Here is a 22,015-nt window from a genome sequence, read left to right as displayed (position 1 = left end):
AAAAAAATCAAAACTCATAACAAGAAAAAATTAACAAAACCCTATTTTTCCAAAACCCATACAGGTTTTCTTAAGGTCTCTCTATTTTTGTCGTGAACGCAGAACATCATGGGCGCCACCGTTTCAGATTTCCCTTCAGGTACCCGATCTCTTGTGTTACTTTCTTCTCATCATAAATATTAATCATGTCTCTTGTTTGTTTCCCAAGAAAAAGTGAAAAGAAATATATATATTAAAAAGGACAGATTGGATTAGTTAGCAATTTCTTATCCATTACCATATATTGTAGCTGTCATATGCCATTATTATTCACATAGTTTACATTCCTTTCCTTTCCGAATCAAAGTTTTGTTTTTATATTCAATTACGTCGTTAATGTTAGGTCTGATTGTTAGTATAGTTTTTATTTGGAAGGAGTGAATAGAAAATAAGAGTTAATTCTGGTTTGATTTAGTGGCTGAATGTCTCTTTTGGGATCTTTCTTTTTACAGCAAATAATATAGAAGAGGAATCAGAGGTGAACATAGTAGAGAAGATGGATCGAATCTCAGAGTTGCCAGAATGTATAATCCACCACATCTACTCATTCCTACCCACAAAAGATATGGCTAAAACCGCTCTTTTATCCAAGAGCTGGAGATCAAAGAGGGCTTCATATCCCAACCTGGATTTTGATCAATCTTTGTTCGGTGAAGAGCTAGAAATTCCTGGAATGCATAGAAGGAACGCGAAAGAGAATAATGAACAGAACAGTGTAAGAAAACTGAGGAAGAAGTTCATTCAATTTGTGGATGGCACCATGCAGAGATTCTGTGATCAGGATTTATATATACAGAAATTCAAGCTCCATATGAAGATCCGTCAATCTCACCATGCTTATTTGGTCCAGGAGTGGATACGTTTAGCCATAAAACGACGTGTCAGAGAGGTAAGTATCCATATACTGATGCCAGTGTTTATGGCACTCCTTTTACCTCGAGAAATCTTTGCTTGCAAATCAATAACAGTTCTGAAGCTATCCTGTTGTGACTTGAGGGCAATCTCATTCAGAGACACAAGTGCGGTTATGTTGCCCTGTCTGCTTAAGTTGTCTCTCAAGCATGTTTCTGTAGGTGAATTCACTGTCCAATATTTTTTATTGGGCTGTCCCTCGATTGTGCACTTGAGTTTCAAGAACTGCAAGGGATTCTTCACTAATCTTTATATTCCAGGACCGAAAAGTTTAAAGATACTGAAGTTAATAGTGGTGAAAAGGGAATTTAAACAACTCGAGAGAGTTGATATTGAAGCACCAACTCTTGAAAGATTAACTATTCATGGTGATTCAGTGATGACCAAAGTAGCTAAGAGTCGAGAACTGAAATCTTTAACCATAAAAGGGGGAGATATGGTTACTGATCAGTTGTTCCGTGAACTGATTTCTGAACATCCCCTTCTTGAAACCTTAGACCTGGATAGTTGCAAAAGGTTAGAAAGGATAAATATTTCAAGTCGTCGTCTCAAAAGCTTGAAAATAAGAAATTGTCGGTATCTGGAGCATTGTGAAATTGTTACTCCAAATTTACTCTCTTTTGAATTTGACGGGAAACTGAGTGCCTTCTGCAGTGGCTTCATCAGTGCCCCATGTCAGTGGAAAGTGAAACTTGAATTAGATTTTGACACCTTATGGTTGTCTGATTTGGAGTTTCTTATAAAGGAAAACAGAATTAAACATCTGACATTGTCAATCTCTTCTGACGAGGTAATTCACAAATTTCAATGTTTCATATACAAAAGCTTTTCAATTTTAATGATCTCACTCTTTTCTCTATTGTTGCATATCAAGATCTCATCATATTATAGTGGGCACAAGGTCAATCCACTGGTAATCTCTCCATGTTGCGAGGTGGAACACTTGAGTTTAAGAACAGATGTATCACGGTCAAGTTACAGAGCTATTGTAGAAAGCCTATTTTCCATTTGCCAACCTAAGATTCTGTCTGTAGCATTCAGAATGAAGTCCACAAACAAATTCATTAAGGTATATGTTGTTTTTTTCTTGATACAAGCACCCACAAATAACTTTGATCTTTTTCAAAAGTTACTAACAATTCAAGAATGCTTTAGCAGTTTTTATATGAGAACCTCATGGACATCAAGAACCCAAAATGCTGCAGAGCTAGAAAACAAAAATGTTGGAGACACTATTTAAAGGATGTGAAGATTGAGAGAGTTGAAAGTGACAAAAAAGAGAAGCCGCAATGCTTGGCTTGCTTAGAAAAGATGCCTCTTGAATGGGTTACTCTATTGAATCCTCAGCCAAAACTTGGAGGCGGCCTTGTATATTTTGCTTTAAATTGGAGAGACTTGCCTAGTGTTAATCATGAATAGCAAGCTTTCAAGAGGAGGGGGGCTTTTTCAGATTGTCTATTTCGAATGATATTTATGATATTCTTTTGTTAATGTTGGGGATGATTTCTTAAAATCATGGTTTCTTTGACATAATGAAAAGGAACTGACATGTCTCTATTACTTGAGTATTGGTCCAACGACTGTTTTCTTTCATATTTTCAGCCAAAAAAAAAGGAATAAAAATCAAAATTTTAATGAATTTTAATTTGACTGAATTGAACTTTGAGATTTTTTATAACAGATTTAGATAGAAATCTTATAATATTAGTTAATTTGTTTTAATTTGATTAGATGATATTTACAAGATTAAGTAATACATTTAATTAAAGTTAGATGAATTAAAAAAAATAATATATATACGATAATAAATACTGTGGATAAATTTGATAACTTTCATATTTTACTTTTTAATCTCTATTTTAAAAAAAAAATATAAATTAATTGTTATTTTTTTTTATATGAGATAATTAAAGAATTTGATTTCATAATATACATGATGTCTCACTAATTTAGAAATAAGAGCTGTTGTTTTTTTTTGGAAAAGATTTAGGAATAAGAGTTAATTAGTTAATTTTGGTGAAAATTGGTAATTCGCACAAATCTAAAATAGGTCCTGGCCTCAGTGTGCAAACGTGGCAAAATCACAACGTTAAATCTCATTTGACTAGTGTACGCTGCTTTGCAGAGAATCCAAACTGCAAAAGTCCTAGGAAACTGGTTGCATTTCTGCTTCTTCGATGTAGCCTCCTTTCTCTCTTACAAAATCAAAATATAAAACACAGAGGAATACCGCAGCCTTGACAGTCAATTTCTAGGGTTTCTCTGGTAGATTTAAGGTTATTATGTATAGAACAGCAGGGTCGCGACTTCGAGCTCTCAAGGTCAGTTCTTCAAAACCCTAACTTTCTGTTTCGTTCCCGAGAAAATGTAGCAAGATGAACTTTGCTGGTATGTTTTCTCATGAGGTGAAAGTTAAAGGAAATATTTTAATCAACTGAATAATTAAAAGGCGAAGATTTGAAGGTTGTTAGTTTCCAATTTGAAAAAAAGAAAAATGTTTTCCTCGACATTTTATTTGTGAACAAGTAGGTGTATTTGTCTCGCTGCTAGATCCGATTTTATTTTCATTTTTGCATTTTAATTGATTTTTAGAAGTATGATTTTTTTAGCTATTTTATTTTCTTTTTGCTCAATTTAGCACGTTTTAGATTTTTTTTGCTATTTGAATCACATTCAGGGTCCACTTTTCTTGTATATGATTGAATATTTCTGGCTAACAAATGGAACCCATAGTATTTTCACACAAGACTGACTTTACGTGCATCTATCCCGGTGGCTCTTAGATGGGGAATTGATCAATTTTGTTGGGGGCGAAAAAATGTTAGCTTACTTTTGCCCCCTCTCCTCTAAAGAGGATACTTCCTTTATGATATTGTGAAAGTCAGTTCATGACTTTTGGTTGTCTTTTCCACCATAAATAACGTTGAAATGTGTTGCATAATAGGATGGTTATTTGTAATATTGTATTCTTCATCTGAAGCATCTTGCATGGTTGATTTGAGAATGAAATTTTTCATTCTTTGTGATTAGAGCTATGCTGGCATTTTGGGTGCCACTCGATATGCAACTTCAAGTGCAGTTGCTTCTACGACATCCTCACCAGGGTTCTTTAGCTGGCTGACTGGGGAACATTCTGCTTCTCTTTCTCCTTTAGATTCCCCAATTCCTGGTGTTTCCCTTCCACCTCCTCTACCAGATTATGTTGAACCAAGCAAGGTTAAGTCAAAGACACTTGAAAATGGTTTCAGGATTGTTTCAGAAGCATCACCGGTATGCTTGCTCTTTGAAAATTTTACAAGCTTTCTTTTATTAATTTCCATCATAACTTGCATTGTATTTATCATCAGTTTCTTGTTTAAATTTCCTAATGAATCTTAATGTGGTTGATTAATTAGAATCCTGCAGCCTCCATAGGGTTATATCTCGATTGTGGTTCTATCTACGAGACACCCTTGTCATGCGGGGCCACGCACTTGCTTGAACGAATGGCATTCAAGAGCACTAGGAACAGGAGCCACTTGCGCATTGTTAGGGAAGTGGAGGCAATTGGGGGTAGTGTTGCTGCTTCAGCTTCTCGGGAGCAAATAGCTTACACTTTTGATGCTCTTAAGACTCATGTTCCTGAAATGGTTGAATTGCTCATTGACTCTGTGAGAAATCCTGTCTTTTTGGATTGGGAAGTCAATGAAGAGGTGATTTTGGAACTTCTTTTTCCTACTAAAGTTAATGATGGTGTTTTAATATTCTTGATATGAGGTTCTTCTTGGTTTTCTTTAGACTATCTTGTGTTTTCTAGATTTATACATTGTGGTCAAATATGCTGCTTTTCTACGAATGATTTCATTGTAATCGTTAAATTTGGGTCAAGTCTAATTTACCCCAAAAGCTCTGGAGTGTTTAAGGCCCTTATAAGGGGCACATTACCAATATTCCTATCACTGTCCCAAACTAATGTACAATTTAACACACTCCCTCACGTCTAGGGTTATACTGGAGAGTGAAATATTTTATGGGAGGCCCAATATTGGTGGGAGACTCTAATACCATACTAAATTTGGGTCAGGCCTAACTAGCTCAAGTACAGGAGTGCCTGAGGCTCTTATAAGAGACACGTTACTCTTATCCCAAGCTGACCCCAAAAGCTACTTTGAGGGGAAGAGCCTAAGGTTTGTATAAGGATATATTATCCCTGTCCCAAAAGTTAGCTCAAGGGAAAGGAGTGCCTAAGTTGTTTATATGGGGCACATTACCCTATCGTAAACCTTGCGATGTGGGGGTAATATGGATAAGGTAATGTGCTCTTATAAGAGCTTGCCTTAGGCACTCTTCCCCTTGAATCCTTGAACTAGCTTTCAGGGTGAGTTAGGTATGGTCCAAATTTAATAATAATGCTATGTTTGAAAGGCAATAATTCAGCTTTAGTATCTATTGTTGCCTTCTCGAGTGTCTTCATTTGCTTACTATTATCAGGTGTATAAATATGTTGATTTGTTAATAAACTACCATATTTTAATACAGCTCAAGAAGATCAAGGATGAACTTGGACAACTATCTAACAATCCACAAGGCTTACTCCTGGAGGCAATTCACTCCGCTGGATATAGCGGTGCATTAGCGAATCCTCTTTTGGCACCTGAATCAGCACTAAACAGATTAGATAGTGTCATTTTGGAGGAATTTGTATCTGTAAGAACGAATAATCCTTGAATTCTGTGTTCAGGCTATTGATTCCTTAGTTTATGCGTCCAAATTACCAGTATTATTGGATCCATATTCCTTTATTAATTTATTGTTATTTTTCTTTCAGCTCTATTTTGCTTTTGCTTGAACTGGATATTTTTCTATGTGAAATTTTAGGAGCACTATACACCTTCGCGAATGGTTCTAGCAGCTTCTGGTGTTGAACTTGAGGAGATTATATCTGTTGCAGAGCCACTGCTCTCTGACCTCCCACTTGTGCAACGTCCTGAAGAGCCAAAATCTCTGTATGTTGGTGGGGATTATCGTCGCCAAGCTGATTCACCGGTGCATATTTCTAATGATCCCTTGAATACCCTTCTTATATATCTTTAATCTTTTATTTATGTGGTACTTACTATTTCTTCTTTTTTTCCCCTTGTGTTGGTAGATGACACATGTTGCTCTTGCTTTTGAAGTTCCTGGAGGCTGGCATAATGAGAAAGAAGCTATAGTTTTGACTGTTCTTCAGGTTTTCTATATTGACCTTGGCTTACTCTCTTTATAACCTTCTTTTACAGTTTCTTTTGCATTGTACAAGTAATGCATAGTAAATAACAATTCTAGAAATACTGCAGATGCTTATGGGAGGTGGTGGCTCATTCTCTGCAGGGGGGCCTGGAAAAGGGATGCACTCACGACTCTGTAAGTGTCAACCACCTCACACTTTACATGTAACTTAACCTCATTGATGTGCTTTTGTTCTGGTTATGCTTGTAACTTGTTGTATACATTATCCAAAAATGGCCATAGCTCTTTAATTTCTTAAACTGCATAGTGCATTGTTTAAACTACAGAAATTTACCTTTTTTTGGTTTCCTTATGTTATTTCTGTTGAATGCACTTGAAACACAGATCTCCGAGTCTTGAATGAGTATCACCAGCTCCAATCTTTTTCTGCATTCAACAGCATCTTCAATAAAACTGGATTGTTTGGCATATACGCCAGCACTGTAAGTCGAGCCGCTCAAATAATATAGTGATGTATCTGTATGTGTCATTTCTTGACTCTTGAGTTCTTTTAGATATGGCATGCTGTCATGTTCAGCAATAACCTTACTGTAGAAAGTTGTTTGAATATGCCACTCAAGGAAGATTGAGGGTTGTTATAGATACTCACATGAAGTAACATTTATTGTAATTCCTTGGGAATCAGTTGAGTAGGCTTAACTCGATAAAGAGAAGGTTTCCATGCATAAATGTGCATAACATTGTGTCTTAATAGGCACAAAACTTACTCTCATTGTCATAAAACGTTAGTGTTAAAATTTTTAATTGAATAACCCTCATGCCATATATGGTTTCCAGTAGTATTTTTTCTGCATTTGCAATTAAGTTCTCGAATTAGGTCTACTGTTAGGGGCATGGTTTAGAATAAGGTCTACTGTTAGGAGCATGGTTTCAAATTGCATTTGCGGTTGCAGTCACAAGTAATGGAAACAGGCCTATAACGGTCATAACGCAACGGTAACGGCTTGTCGTTACGCAAATTTTTTTGAAAAATTTACAAAGTTCTTGAAATTAGCAAACATTTAAAGGTATAATCAAAAGTAAGTTAACTTAATAATAAGTACAAATATATCTAATAAACACAAAATCTGTAAGTTTTAAACATCATACATAAAAACTAACATTTTAATATTTACATTATGCAAAATAATTTAAAATATTTGAAGAAACTACATTTTAATTTAAAGTCATGTTTTTCTTTTATGCTATTTATTTTTCATAAATTTTTAAATTTGTAAATTTTATATTTATATTTTATACTTAATACCTAGTTATCATTTATTATAGCTTGTAAGAGCATAAAACTCATTTAATAATTAGTATTAATATATTAGGTTATAATTCTGAACTTCTAAAGTTCTACATTTTTAATCTAGCATTCTAAATTCTAATTATTTTAAATTATACATCCACTAAAAAATAATTCAAAAATATTTAAAATCTTGTGGAAAAAATAATAAAAAATTATGTTATGAATTTCTAATATAAGTTATTTAACATTCTAATTTCTAATTATTTTTATTTATGGATTCACTTTGGAGGAAAGTAGAAGGTTTCAAATGTGAAGAAAAAAAAAGTCTCTTCTACCTTCAAAATTCATACACTACAGTACAAGTGGTCTCTCGTAGAATTTCTAAAGATTTCTACCCATCAAATGAGGATAACAACCTTTATGGCCGTTAAGTGGCGGCCAATAACAGCCGTGACCGTAACGGCCGTTTCTGAGACAATTTTTAATCACCATGAAATAACGGCCTTAACGGTAATGGCTCCTTGGAAAACCTTGAAATAATAGCCGTTACAGCTGTTATTTAAAACCATGGTTAGGGGTGAGCAGTATTCTGTTCAAACCAAAAAAACCGACTGAATCGAAATAATTCAAAAATTGTGTTTGCTTTTTTTACTCTTTTCAATTCAGTTCAATTCGTTTTTATTTTCAAAAATTTTGATTATTTTGATTCGGTTTGATTTTGGTAAAAAAAAACGATAAAACCGAACCGAATCGATTAGTGACGATAGTAAATTATTTTTTATAATATAGAGAGATTAGACTATAACTAAGGTTGAAATACTTTAATTAAATTTTAAAATATTAAAAATAAGGTGTAAAAAATAAAAGGCTTATTAAAAAGTCAAACCAATCAAACCGAACTGAATCAGATCCGTTTGATTCAAATCGGTTTCTGTCCAAAATTTGTTTGGTTATTACAAATACCAAAATTTCGGTTTTCGGTTTATTCCCCTATCCATTAGATTTGTTCACACGGTACTGATTTGTTTTAATTGTATCCATGAGGTTTGGGACGTGTGCACAAGCTAACATTATTGAGATGAAAGGCAAAAGGACATAACTTGTTGATTAGAAGAAAGAGGCCCCTCATGAGCCTTGAGACATTAAATGGTGGCATTTGTGCAAGTCTCCTCCACTATAGAGTTTTTACAATGCTTTTTGATATTCATAGTTTGCGAAACCCTTTTCAATGGCTTTTGGGTTAAGGGCTCAACAAAATTCTTGCACGTGCACCCCCTTGTCGTCTTGGATATAACTAAAGAAAATGAGAAATTGATGAGCCAAATTGATAAAATTCAAAATTAAGATTGTAGTACATCATTTGAAAAGGTGAGCAAAGTTCAGGATATGTTGTTTTTATTGCTATTTGCCGCTCTTGTTTCTCACTATGTTGTTATTATTGCTATTTGCTGCTGTTGTTTGTCACTCTTAGTAGATTTTAATTGATGCTATTCACTGTGACAGACCTCAGACTTTGTGGCAAAAGCTGTTGATGTAGCAGTTGGAGAATTAATTGCAATTGCACAACCTGGACAAGGTTCCCTTTCACATCTCTTCACATTGTTGTGTTTTGATGAGCTACTTCTGTAGTAACCCCCAAATTGGTGCTGGAGCTACATCTCTTATCATTTTCACTTTTTAATTTTATTGTGGCAGTTACCAAGTTACAACTTGATCGTGCCAAAGAGTCTACGAGATCTGCTGTGCTGATGAATTTGGAATCTCGAGTATGTCTTTTTTTCTTTCTTGAGTTTCACTGAGCTTGCTGTATAGCATATTTGTTGCATTTGGACCAATGTCTAACTCAGAGAATAATGAAGTATTGGCTAAGTAGCTTTGCATGTTATTCCCATGATAGATTTAAAATCGTTGAAATATATCCATTTCACCCGTGTTTTTTTTTTTTTTTTTCTGGTTTGTCTTGGTTTCTTTTGTTTGTTGAGGATGCTCATGATGGTTTCATGACTGTATTCTGCAGATGATTGTGACAGAAGATATAGGAAGGCAGTTTTTGACCTATGGAGAAAGGTTTGCTCAAAGACCTCACCTCTATTTTGTTTATAACATTGCATTTTTCCAATTGAATTCAGAATTTTGTCAGCGTACTGCAATTTTGTCAGGGGGAACATTGTAAGAGATCTTGATGGATGAATTTAATATTTTAGGTGGAAGTAATTTAAGGGCATTTTGGGAACTCCATTTTCTTTTTTTCTTTTTTTTTAAAAAAAAGGAAAAATTATAATGCTTATTTTGCTAAGATAGCTGTCCATTTCTTTTATATTTCTTGTTAATCTAGCTTCATGAAATGGATGTGAAAAATACTTTAATAACACAACTGTAATTCGACCTCTCAGGAAGCCGGTGGAACATTTCTTAAAGGCCTTGGATGAGATCACTGCCAAGGACATTACCAACATTGCACAAAAGATGCTCTCTTCACCTCTAACAATGGCATCATATGGAGATGGTAATTTTCTAATTTTCTGATAACAAAAAAAAAAATTTCCCATCACTGTTATCTGGTTGCAATAATACATATTTTTTTTGTTGGCAGTTGTTAACGTCCCAAGCTATGAGTATGTTAGCAGCAAGTTCCATGCATAAATTGAGTGGCCATTGCAGATCCTGTGCTCGCAGCAAGCCAATTTCCTTTTCTTGCACTGTTGAAATAAAAAAAAATTTTGATCAAGTTTTTTCTACAGATGAAAGGAAATATGACCCGTCCAATTCTTTTGGAATTTACTGTTTATTTGTTCCAAACCTGAGGATCAGATTTTTTTTTTTTTTTTTAATGATTATCATAAGAATTTTGGAGTTTTGGTTGCTCATGGCAGGGGAAAATGAAATCCAGCAATGTGGGAAGTTCATTTATCATTAGCAAATGAACTTTTTATTGGCTCAACCTTGTGTGTTAAGCAATCTCCCCATCATCTCAAAACGATCTGATTAGTTACACGAATTGAGAGCTAGTTGAGGGTTTATTTATATCTTTTATTTTATTTATTTCATATGTACCTTATTATTAATTTGTTATAATTATTTTAAAATTTTCAACTTTTCTTTTTTTTTTTCTACAATAAACCAATGTTAGGTTAAAAATAGGAGTATTTAGTTCCATTTTTTCTTCCAACTTGCTTATGAATTGGGTTCAAAGTTAAAATTTTCAACTTTTTTATTTCACTTTAGGTACTCGAGTTTTAGTGAGTAGTACTTAAAATAATGTCACTTGTTAATAAAATGTATCATGTAATATTTTTTATTAATTATGCTTTAATAATATAATATTTAATTATATATATATATATATATTTTGATATTTATAAATTATTTTAACCAATTAAATTACTATTAAAAATTTAAAATTATAATATATATTTTTAATTTACAACCATTTATATTATTTTTATTTATTACTTATAAATATGTATATTAAACACATAATAATTTAAAATTTTAAAATATTTATAAGTTGTTTTGATTGCATGATATTTGTAATTCATAAATTAAGTATATTATGGAGAAGGCATTGCCGGTACGGCTGTTTAAGGGCTAATTCAATTAGCATATTTGTTAAACTAAAATATTTAAAGTAAAGTTGTTAAAGTGATAAGTTTAGAATTATTCTTATTTTATATGATATATTTAACTCAGTTTTTATGCAATAAATTAAATTCTGAACTAAACAGTAAAATGACTTATAATTAATATAATTTTAATTATTTTATTTTTATTCGGATTCATAACTCAATAAACCATACACTCCCCTATTTGTATAGATTATTATTTTTTAACTGTAGTTTTAAATCTAAGTTTGGTGACAGAGACTGTAACCAAAGATTGCAGAAAATATAAAACAGAGAAAGTAAAATAAAAAATTATACACTTTTAAAATCTTATATTATGATGAGAACTAAATCACTAATTTAATTATTGTTACTTTCCTATGTTTTTGAATATAATTTTACTTTTTATAGTAAATTTGTTTACATGAAGTTTAAATTGTTACAATTCATCTTCAAATATTATATTAAAATTGATAAAAATATCATATTATTAAACTTTATTATTAAAAATTATATGAATTGATAAACCATTTAAATCTTATTATTTAAAATTATTATATCCACTCTATTTTTAATAATCCTAATCCTACTCTCTACAGCCCTAGGCAACCGCCCCATGCCTTGAGCCCTTGACGCACATTCCCCGCGGCACCGCCTTCAGCCAGTTATTCAACTGGACAACGAGAAGGAGCAGCTCTGGTTCAACCGGCGTCCTACCACCGGACCGCTGCACACCTTCCATTTTGTCACCGTTGTTCAATTCAGCTTGACAGGGAAGAGCGCTGCTCGTCGATTTCATTTGCGGCTTCGTTTCAGCCGCTTGTCACTGTTGTTCGATTTCATCTGCTGCCTCATCTGCTTCCTTTACTTCCTTTCTTCTTCAGGCGGCTAGGAACCACAAAATTTGTTTTACATTAGCTTGGAACCGGGAAGAATATGAAACATTAGCTTCCTAGCTTCATTCTCAGCCATTATCATGAGATTTTAAAGAAAGAAAAAAATTTTCTGTGTGCGTGCGCGTGTTTTTAAATGGCTTGGCGGGGCCGAGGTCGAGGGCGAGGACGATTTGGAGGAGGAGGTGGGTTCGGCTATATCAAGCAAGAGCCTTTTGTGGAGTTTCCTGTGAGTTAGTATATTGCTTTGACAAAAAGGGACTATTCTTGTCTAAATTCTTTTACTGCTTGTTCACTTTAAATAGATCGTTGCTTGAAGCCTTGGACACTGAATTTTATACTTTCTCATTGGAACTGGCAAGCTAAATATATTTTATTTTACCATTTTTGCTAGTTTGAATTATTATTTTGATGTAGTAGTCTTGGGTTGACTTGAAACTTAAAACTTCTGAACTATAGATGTACTAATTTGTGTTTAGTGTTAAATTCTATTAGGAAGTGCTAGAGAAACTAGAGGAGACTTGCTTGAACATAAATACATTAGAGGAAATAATTTGAAGTTGTGGTGGTTCATTTGTTTTTGAATAGAAAGCAAATGTAGGATATACTCCATGAATAATTTAATTACTTTTTATGTATCTTCTTTGAGCACATGTTTTTTTTGTCCTCATGTTCCATTACCATCTAGATTATTGATCTTGAACATGGTTGTATTCATGTAAAAATGTTTTTTTTTCCCAATTTGATTGACAGGTTTTGTTGTTAACTGAGATGTTTTGGCATGAGACTATTGCAGGAAATTGAATTACCAGATCGCAAAGCTGTGAAGGAGGAAAGGGCCTTAGTTGTTGGGAATGCAAAGTTACAAAATTTTTGGAAAAGCTCTGCTTATTATCTTGAAGAGACTGTTTCAAAGAGTGAGTGTGGAAAACTTGTCAGTTTCATTGTTGATGTTCTGTATCCCAAATAAATAGGTTAATGATAAAAAGGATATGAAATTTCCTACTTAACTTGAAGATGTGGCTTTAATGAGTTCAAGTTCATGATACACTCTCGAATTTATGAATTCATGGCCAGGTGATTATTCTCTTTGTCTGATGTTATTTTCATCATTGCATATATAGGCATGGGAGAAAAGATGATGGAGTTTCTTTCTTTATTTAAAGGAGGATCGAGTTTCTTCCTTCGTTTAGAAGAGGATGGACTTTCTTTCTTCTTTTAAATGTTCTAGCACTTTTGCACATATCTTAGTATCTGCTATGTGGAATGCCAGAACATGTATTAGAAACCTGGATGGATGGGGTCTATTGAGATCTACTGACTCTGAGTTTGCTATAGTTTAGCATACGTCCGGCAGTTAAAAGAGTGGTATCCCAAATCTAAATGTAGAGGATGGTTATAGGATTTTGAATTCCATTTGTTCTCCATTGCATTCTGCATCCGCTGTTTTTTGCCCATTTTCTGCATAATTTAGTTTTAAGAGTTGAAGCCTCTGCAGTATGGTCACTGATGTCAATCCAGGGAAAAAAGAAAAGAAAAGAAAGCCATTTGAGAAAGCTTCATGGAGAAATGTGTTTCCATACCCAGTCATATGCCTATATGTTTGTGAACTGAAAAAAAAATCCTTGATGGTAATACTAGATTACGTGCCATAGTTGTTGTAGATCCCAGCAGTGAGTTGGTGAACTTACCTGTTGTGGTGCTGCACTTATATTACTTGTGTTACAATGAATTGCCATGGTTGTTAGATTTATAAGTTTTTGTCAGTTCCATGTATTGCTATACTAGTTTTTTTCCGTTTTTCTTAATGTTATTGCTACTTGCAAGACATTTGGTTTCCTTTTCCACAATTTTTTCCCCTCATTTGTCTTTTCCCTGACCATGACATCAGACAGCCAGAGCGTAGACATAGAAAGATTTTCTGATTGGGGAAAGTCAAAGTCCACATCAAAACGTGATAAGCTTAACAATTTTCTGCAGCTCACATCTGTGCATTTTCCTGCAGAACTTGTTCAAGGTTGGGTTAGCATATCTTTTACTTCTGTGCCCTCTCTCTCTCTCTCTCAAACCCCGTTTTAATACTTTAGTAACTGATGGTGCCTTTAATTGTCACCTTGGATACTGTTCTGATGGTACAATAATCATTCAGGTGTGAAGACAGAGCAGCGAAATCCCAAAAAAGTTCGATGGAACCCAGATTCAGGTCTGATTAGATGGCATGATCAGTTCTTACTTTCTTTAGTTTTAGTTGTTTATGGATGTTGTCATTTCAGTAATGTCTTTGAAATATTCAATGTATATTTGGATATTGTCCATGTGATTTCATTTATTTATAAAAGCATGATAACAAATGACATAGTGGCTATTGAATTCTTTATTGATGTTGACCAAACTCTTACATACTATATATACATTCATATTTTTGAGATTACTATATATACATTCATATTTTTGAGATTCCCATTGCTTGCCTGTGGTTTACATAGTTTGAATAGCTTGTTTAAAATTTGAATTCTTCTTCATGAACGTATGTAATATGTTCTGTAAAGTACCTGTGCACTTGTCTGTAACTGTCTTCCAACATGGATGTTTTTCAATATTTCATCAAATTGATCTGGATTGTACATTGCAGACCTGAAAAAGTTCGATCTATTTGAGAAGCTTGAACAGAAGTATCAGGTAAAATGTTTCTAGATTAAATCTTCAACCTATATTTTTCTGTCATGAACAATATCGTGATTTTTTTCTCTCTTTTTCCTTTTGGCTTTGACGTCTAAGTCTGAATCCTTTTATTATGTCTTCCTAGTGAACTTTGTTCTGACAGATTCCTTTTTTCTTTTTTTTTTTTTTCCCTGTCTGTGAGATATCTTCAGGGACGAGAGGAGAAAGATGAAAAGGAAAAGAAAGAAGGTGAAGATGAGGAAGAAGATGAAGATGAAGAAGTAGATGAAGCTGAGGAAGAATTCAGTGATGATGACTATCTGCAGGTTCACTCAGAAAACTAGGATACTATTATTTTGCTTCAGCTTCAATCCCCCACACTTGCTAAGCTTCATATATTCAGGATCACTAAACTTCGATATCAGTAGTTCTTCCTATGATGTCTTGTCATTTTTTCCCCTGAATCCCTCTGGGATGAAGTGTTTTATTATCACCATGACCATCACAAATGGAAAATAGTGACATACAAGAAGTGAGAAGTTGAAGAAACTTCTCGTGGACGTAGATTATCCATGGTAGTAAACCAGTTGAATTGAGGATAGTCTTTAAGCTTTACAAACACTTTATCCAGTATAAGCAAAATTTGGGGATAACACCATTAAATTGCTACCTGAGGTTCATAATTACATAATCTTCCAATCAACTATTTTGTGGCACCCTTCTTAAAATCAATAACATCATTATGATGATGAGTTTAACATCAATTCTTTGGATAGTTGAGCAAATTTTGTACTCTTGCTTGCCAGGCAAACACCTAGCATCTTTAATTAGTAGTTGTTAACTCCTTGGTCAAATAGAAGATGGTATGCTGATGTTGGAATTTCAAAGTGCATTGCGAAAAGTTAGATTCGACTTTGAATGCGTTATTTCAATTCTCTGCATGTATTGTAATTTATTTGATTCATTCATCACTTGAAAGCAAAATTGTTTGATGAGTTTGTTCCGTCAAAACTGGTTTTGTCCTTGAACAATAAAAAGTTGGTTGATGTTTGTTGGAGGGATTCTTGCTTTTTTCTTATACTTGTGACATTCTACGCTTTGTTCATGAGAAATTGAAGTATAAACGGTATTTTCATTGTGGTATGTTTTTTACCAAAGCTTTTTTAATCTTGCAGAATGTTGATTTTGATGATGATGAGGATGATTATAACAATGATGATGGCAATGATGGTATGCAACCCTTAAACTTGCTGCTATCTTGGAATTATGTCAAACTTGGATGCAATTTTTCCTGCTTTTGAGATGTTTTGAAATGATTGAATAGTTTTCTAATCTTGCAGATGCTAATAGTTTTCTATTGTTGCAGATGAACCTGTATATTAGATGGCGTTCAAAGAATGTTTCCCTGGCATTTGTCTAACAGCATGGTGCGTGTTCTATGAATATGGAAATATTTTCTCCGTTGTTATGTATCAAATCTCGACCAGGCATTATTGGTGGTGGTAAAACTAGTTTTTTTTTTCTTTTTTTCTTTTTAAACGTTACCTTAGCATAAGTTTCATCCTTTTTTTGGTAGAAAATACTTGGCAACGACGATGCAGTCACATTTATTGTCAAGTTCCATCAAATTTGGAACTGGTAATGTACATAGGGATTCTTCACTGTAACCCAATAACAAAATGATAAGAGTTCCTATATTACTTTAATGTTGTGTCTAATGTCTACAAAGTTGAACAAAAATATGAACCCAAAACTGCACAAGTGAAAGGCTTTTCCAGTCTAAAATCTTTGTTTCAGGGTTCTAAGAAGTGTAATATGAGCAATGAAGGCTGAAGTTTTATAGTTGATACGACGAACAGCAGTCCATGTACTTTCATCTTCATTGCTAGGCAGCACCTTCCGTAACCTCCTACCATGGCTAGAACTATCATCTCTCGAAGGTTCTGAGGCTTCAATAACTTAAGTAGACGGAAATAACTAGTGGGATACTTGTTATAGCTGTTGTTATCCATGAATATTTGAATTCTTGTTTTTAGTCCGTTGATTTTGATACACCCCCATGGGAGGATGAATGCTCAATTTCTCTGTAGTAGGTTTGAAATGGTGAGCAAGCTGTATCGTATTTGTAAGTGAAGGTGCTCAGCTTTGTTTTTGGGCAGAGGATCTGGAAACTCCCATGGAAGTGAGATTTGATAGAGTAGGAGAATTCGATGAATTAACTAGACATTGTTAATGAAAGAAACTATGGTTGGCAGCAAAAAGCCTTTACGTTAAAGGTTATTATTAAGTCCCATTGATAAAAGAAAATTATTATACATAATTACAGATTCAGTGTCTGAGACGCGAAAGAAGCATTTTAGATGTCTTAACATTTCCACTATTAAAGCTGTACTTTGAGCTCATTATGAAAGGACTGTGCCAGGTTACCCAAGTGATATTGTCTTCCCAATAATAATAAAATATGTCAAACTCTGAAATTTACTCTCTCTATTGTATGTAATAATTTAAATGAAAAAGTTAAATATTTGAAAGTTATGTTTAATTTCTTAATTTAGCTAAAAATTAAAAATTTTCATTTCTTAATTTTCTCGTGTTTTAGTTTAAACTGACTTTAAGTCAAATTTTAAAGCTAAAAATTGAATAATTAAAATTTATTAATAAATAGAATGATGAAATTGAGCTTACTCTAATAATTAATATTACAGTTGATTTGGTTTTCCTTTTTCCACGTGGGACTCGTGTTCACATGCTTACTGTGTGAGTGATCATACGCCAAAAGCATCCTGTGTCGCGCAAGGAGAACGTGAACGGCACTCATTCAATCATGTTAATTATACGGCCAAGATCCGATCACAAATCAGACACCACCATCATCAATCATAGCTCTTTGGGACCCACTTAACACCCAGACATACTCTTTGCGCTTTAGAATATCACTATATATAGGCTAGCTACCTGTCTTTACTGAACCAGAACATTTCAAAACACACCTCGTAGAAGGAAAGCGAAAGCTCATCAAAAGAAAAACTTAAAAAAGAGGGGGAAAAACACAAAACTAAGGGAATCGGCGTTCAGGATTTGCCTATTGAAAATGTCGTGGCAAACTTACGTTGATGAACACCTTATGTGTGATATCGACGGCCACCATCTCACGTCAGCGGCCATCATCGGCCACGATGGCAGCGTGTGGGCCCAGAGCTCCAGCTTCCCTCAGGTCCCTTCTTTCTCTCATCCTACAATTCTATTTTGTCCTGATCTATTTGTTTGGAATATTAGTTTTTGTTTGTTAATTGCGTTAACTTGTCTAGATTTTGATTGGATCTGGGGTTACTATATACAAATACTATAACCTTCACATTATTAATCTAATTCCTGACAGTGGATCCTTTTTTTGGGTTTTTCTTCACTGTGATTTGGCATGAAAATTGTCAATTGTATAATGCATGTTGGGTTTTGCAAGTTCTTGCAATGCCTTATGATTGGACATTGTATTTTTGTGATGTCAATGAGTTTCCATTTCTCCATTATTCTTTTTTCCTCCGTCTCCCTTTTTCTGAAATGTTAGCCTTCACTGGCCATAAGATTCTGTTGTTGGTTTTTGCAGTTTAAGCCAAATGAGATTGCTGCTATCATGAAAGATTTTGATGAACCTGGATCCCTTGCTCCAACTGGTTTGCATCTTGGTGGCACAAAGTACATGGTGATCCAGGGAGAGCCCGGAGCTGTGATTCGAGGGAAGAAGGTGGTTAATTGTTTAGATAATTGGGTTTATGATATTATTCTCACTGCTAACTGTTGATCTGCATTTAGTATCATGTGCCAGTTGCCTGAAGTTTTAGGCTTTTATAATATGATACTTGATACAACTTTGTGCTAACATGGTCTATTATCTATTTTATGAAGAACTGAAGATGCTTAAAATTGCATGGTAATGTTGTCAAATGCAGTATAATAAGGTCACTAGAGTTGTCTGCATGTAAAAGTCCATTTTCTCCCTGTTATAACTAGGCCCGTTACATGCATCTTTTTTTTCCCAGAGCATTACATGCATCTTTTTTTCCCAGAGCATTACATGCATCTTTTTGATCTTATGGATCTTAAGATACCACTTGTTCTGTAGCAAATAATGATTAGCCTATACTTTTGACCCCTTTTAAGGGTCCCTGGTGACCCTGTTTTTTTTCTTTTTTTCCGAACTGGAGCCTCAATTGCTTTATTCATATTTGGTTGGAAGAATTACTATTTAGTCCCTATGATATGGATAAATTCACCAGTTGATCCCTTGATTTTGAAAAACACACAGTTTACTAGTTGGTCTCTCCGTTAGTTTTAACAGTTAAGTATTGCAAAAAAGTCTAAAATCCTGCTGCGGAGGAGGGACTAAGTGGTAAATTTTTTAAAATTCTGAAAAATCAACTAATAAGTTTTTTAAAATTATAGTGACTAAATAGTAAAAAAAATTAATGGAGACTAACTAGTAGACTTTTTAAAACGTAAGTAACGTTTTAATGTATTTTTCAAAATCGAGGGACTAACTAGTGAGTTTTTTATACTATAGAGACTAAGTAGGAATTTTCCCTATTTGCTCCCTTTTATTAGGCCTACAGTAGAGCTAAAACACATATTCAGGTTGCTTTTGCTTTTATAAAGTTTAGTTCACGGAGGGCCCCCGGTTATTTCGTTTCCCTAATGTATTATAGGATGCCTCATCTACTTTGATGCCCAAGACCTAATAATGCATTGTTCTCTTCATTTGCTTAAGTGGATCTACTTTGCTTACTATCTCTGTGCAATATGGCTAGGAAGTTGAATACAATTTTCATTATGAATAATGTCATGCCGTGATGTCAATTTTCTTTTTTAGTAAATGCAACTAATGTATTCAAATTTATCGCCCTGTTGTTGAGGAATTGTTTGGCAAAAGACTTGTTAAGACATTGAACCTTTCAAGTTTTATCTAGTTTAACATTCATTTTGCAGGGTTCTGGTGGTATCACAGTGAAGAAAACCAGCCAAGCTCTCATTATTGGGATTTATGATGAACCAATGACTCCAGGACAGTGCAACATGATTGTAGAGAGGCTGGGCGATTACCTCCTTGATCAAGGCATGTAGGCTCTCAATGCCTCATCATCTTAGCTTCATGGTTGTCAAATACTGATTTCTGGATTGAGCATGCATCTGGCATGAACTGGCATTATTTGTTTTGCTGGGAAATAACGTTGTGAGGACAGAAACAGTGATATTTTTTTTGCCCACATTTGTTGTTGATTGTAGGTCCATTGCCTTCTGCTTTTCAACTCCCGCTATCCTTTCTTAATTTATGTGTATTCACGCTCACCTCCATTATGGTTGAATTAAGTTTGCATATCTAAAAGTTTGAATATTTTGGATTTATTTTATACTACAGAATGCTATCTTTGAGTTTCTACTCCGATATGTTTGATACTTGTATATTTATGGTTTTTACGAAAGCGTTTCCATTACTTCTGCTAGGGTTAATCTGCAAAAACAAGGCTTGGTTTTAAAAAGACCAGTTTTTTGTGTTCTATGAGACAAGTGTTTTCCTAAATTGTATATAAAAAGATTTTGCCCGGACTTCAAACCTCTGAATTCTCATCACAGAGAACCCGTTCAATCAGGCTAAGCTGATCGGATCGGTTTAGGTTCCGCCCATGATAAGGTTAATGGCCCAGCAGGAGCTTGGTAGAAATTGCAAAGCCAGGAAAAGAAAAATCCTAGGACAATAGTATCACCAAATTACCAATTCTCCAGCACCGTAGAGCTCCTCCTCTGACAGTGACTGATGATTCAAAGTTTTCCATTTTGTAACTTAACGAGGAAGAGGGTTGGTATATGGAAATTAATACCCGAGTTCCATGCAATTATAACATCTGAGGAACATGAGCAGTTGTGTTTCCATCTTTACCCTTGAAAATTTTCAGTGTCAGACCTCACATTTTTCTCTTTATCATCCTCCATCAGGATAACAAAGTTAATCATGTAAGCTTAAGGAAATGCCAAACTTAAATTCACGTGAGTATACGCTAGTCGAGGAAATGGGTTTTATTGCAAAGGAAAAGTTGCAAGAAATAAATGAGGTGTCTCTTATTACCGAATGAAAAGTGTCTGCCCATTCAATTAATTCGCTTCAAAACTTAATGGGTTTGCCTTCTTTCACAACTAAAACCCCTCACATCTCTAGATTGCTTGCTTTAATGTATCTTGTGTTTAATGGGGGATGGCCTTATTCCAAGCAAGATAGTTGATGGTAGTCCCACGGGTAGCAGGCATATGATTTCGCTGGATAGGTTTCATTGAAAAAGGAGATTTAATACAAGTGATATTGAAAGGAGAGAATCGAGAATTAAAAGAACACAAGGAAGAAGCTCATTCATACATGGTTTCTGTTATGTTTACTTTTGATTTGTGATTATTTGCATATGGCATTGGCGATTAGCATTGCAAGGCATATTTGCAGACATTGGTGAATTGCAGCAACTCAGGTCCTCGCCAATTCTTTGGTTCTCCATGTCGCCTGTAATGCATTTCCCTTCACTGTAATTTGCTAATATTGCAATTTATTAAATGGGCTCTTTTGTGATTCTACAGAAAACAAAGGGGCTCTTTTGTGCTGTTTTGTACCCAATTGTGAGTGAATGGGATATGAATTGCAAGAAATATACAGAATTAGGGAATAGTAAGTGAAGGATGATGAAGCTGTTTCAATTGCATACCACATGTCCCGTGCAACTTGTATTGCCGTGTTAAATATTCGAATTCGATTTTTAAGAATTGCATGTTCTATTTTAGACAAATCCAAATAAATGAATGAATTTTTTTTTAAATAAAATATTTATTCTTCTCTTTCAACTTGTTATACCTTTTTTTGTTGCATAGTTTCTATATTCAATATAAAAATCAGTTAAATTTGAAAAATGAAATAAGCTCATTTCCCCCATTTTAAACGAGGCATGATGGCAACTACACAATTTTTCAACCCTTCCATAGATAAGGAATATTTTTTTTAAAAAAAAAAAAAAGGAAAAAGTGGAAGTTGCCATATTGCCATAATCCATTGGTCCATGTTGCCCATACAAAAAAATTTGTTGTCCATAAATAGGTAGATAGATACATGTACTTGAAATAAAGAAGCAAGTGAGATGTGGATAATTGCAATGAACCAAAGCATGACACTTTGGAGCTAGAGATTGGCTCTCTCTCCAACAAACATTGTACCAAGTCTTCTATTCAAACTTATCCAAAAGGGAAAAAAAAATAATAATAAATTTTGTAGCTTCATTATTGATGGGATTTGAAGGGCTAACATAACATGGATAAGATTGTAACCTAATTTTGGGTTTTGGGTGATTTAGGTATTGGTAGGTTTTTTGTGATTATTACTTTTT

General features: G+C 34.1%; 4 protein-coding genes across 8 annotated transcripts; all 4 read left to right on the top strand.

Annotated features, from left to right (window-relative positions):
- Positions 1-10: 10 nt before the first annotated feature.
- LOC110613342 (F-box/FBD/LRR-repeat protein At5g53840) lies at positions 11-2,454 on the top strand. 2 transcript variants are annotated; one of them, XM_021754417.2, is made up of 4 exons: positions 11-139; positions 492-1,741; positions 1,826-2,020; positions 2,110-2,454. In XM_021754417.2, exons 1-4 carry the CDS (start codon positions 109-111, stop codon positions 2,368-2,370), a joined length of 1,737 nt encoding a protein of 578 aa, XP_021610109.1. In that variant the 5' UTR covers positions 11-108; the 3' UTR covers positions 2,371-2,454. The 2 variants fall into 2 exon arrangements, with proteins under 2 accessions (XP_021610109.1, XP_043811733.1); XM_043955798.1 differs by lacking the exon at positions 11-139 and adding an exon at positions 247-382.
- Positions 2,455-3,088: 634 nt separating this feature from the next.
- Positions 3,089-10,391, top strand: LOC110613886 (mitochondrial-processing peptidase subunit alpha). Its single transcript, XM_021755273.2, has 13 exons — positions 3,089-3,272; positions 3,982-4,221; positions 4,347-4,643; positions 5,470-5,637; positions 5,809-5,976; positions 6,080-6,160; positions 6,267-6,333; positions 6,544-6,641; positions 8,954-9,026; positions 9,146-9,216; positions 9,468-9,517; positions 9,844-9,956; positions 10,044-10,391. The coding sequence occupies exons 1-13, from the start codon at positions 3,234-3,236 to the stop codon at positions 10,091-10,093; spliced, it is 1,515 nt and encodes a 504-aa protein (XP_021610965.1). The 5' UTR covers positions 3,089-3,233; the 3' UTR covers positions 10,094-10,391.
- A 1,229-nt stretch (positions 10,392-11,620) lies between these two features.
- Positions 11,621-17,037, top strand: LOC110613918 (pheromone-processing carboxypeptidase KEX1). Of its 4 annotated transcripts, XM_021755334.2 has the most exons (9): positions 11,621-12,174; positions 12,742-12,862; positions 13,837-13,962; positions 14,095-14,148; positions 14,578-14,624; positions 14,819-14,932; positions 15,782-15,836; positions 15,973-16,033; positions 16,404-17,037. In XM_021755334.2, exons 1-8 carry the CDS (start codon positions 12,082-12,084, stop codon positions 15,987-15,989), a joined length of 627 nt encoding a protein of 208 aa, XP_021611026.1. In that variant the 5' UTR covers positions 11,621-12,081; the 3' UTR covers positions 15,990-16,033; positions 16,404-17,037. The 4 variants fall into 4 exon arrangements, with proteins under 4 accessions (XP_021611026.1, XP_021611025.1, XP_043811959.1 ...); XM_021755333.2 differs by lacking the exon at positions 16,404-17,037 and having other exon boundaries at positions 15,973-16,312; XM_043956024.1 differs by lacking the exon at positions 16,404-17,037 and having other exon boundaries at positions 11,994-12,130; positions 12,742-12,902; positions 15,973-16,312.
- Positions 17,038-17,572: 535 nt separating this feature from the next.
- LOC110613146 (profilin-3) lies at positions 17,573-20,037 on the top strand. The gene is made up of 3 exons (XM_021754122.1): positions 17,573-17,820; positions 18,211-18,348; positions 19,587-20,037. The coding sequence occupies exons 1-3, from the start codon at positions 17,698-17,700 to the stop codon at positions 19,719-19,721; spliced, it is 396 nt and encodes a 131-aa protein (XP_021609814.1). The 5' UTR covers positions 17,573-17,697; the 3' UTR covers positions 19,722-20,037.
- The last annotated feature ends 1,978 nt before the right edge of the window (positions 20,038-22,015 follow it).

This window comes from Manihot esculenta, chromosome 4, assembly GCF_001659605.2.
Source record: "Manihot esculenta cultivar AM560-2 chromosome 4, M.esculenta_v8, whole genome shotgun sequence".
In the NCBI taxonomy this organism is placed as follows: domain Eukaryota; kingdom Viridiplantae; phylum Streptophyta; class Magnoliopsida; order Malpighiales; family Euphorbiaceae; genus Manihot; species Manihot esculenta.
This window is presented reverse-complemented; position numbering and strand designations above follow the sequence as displayed.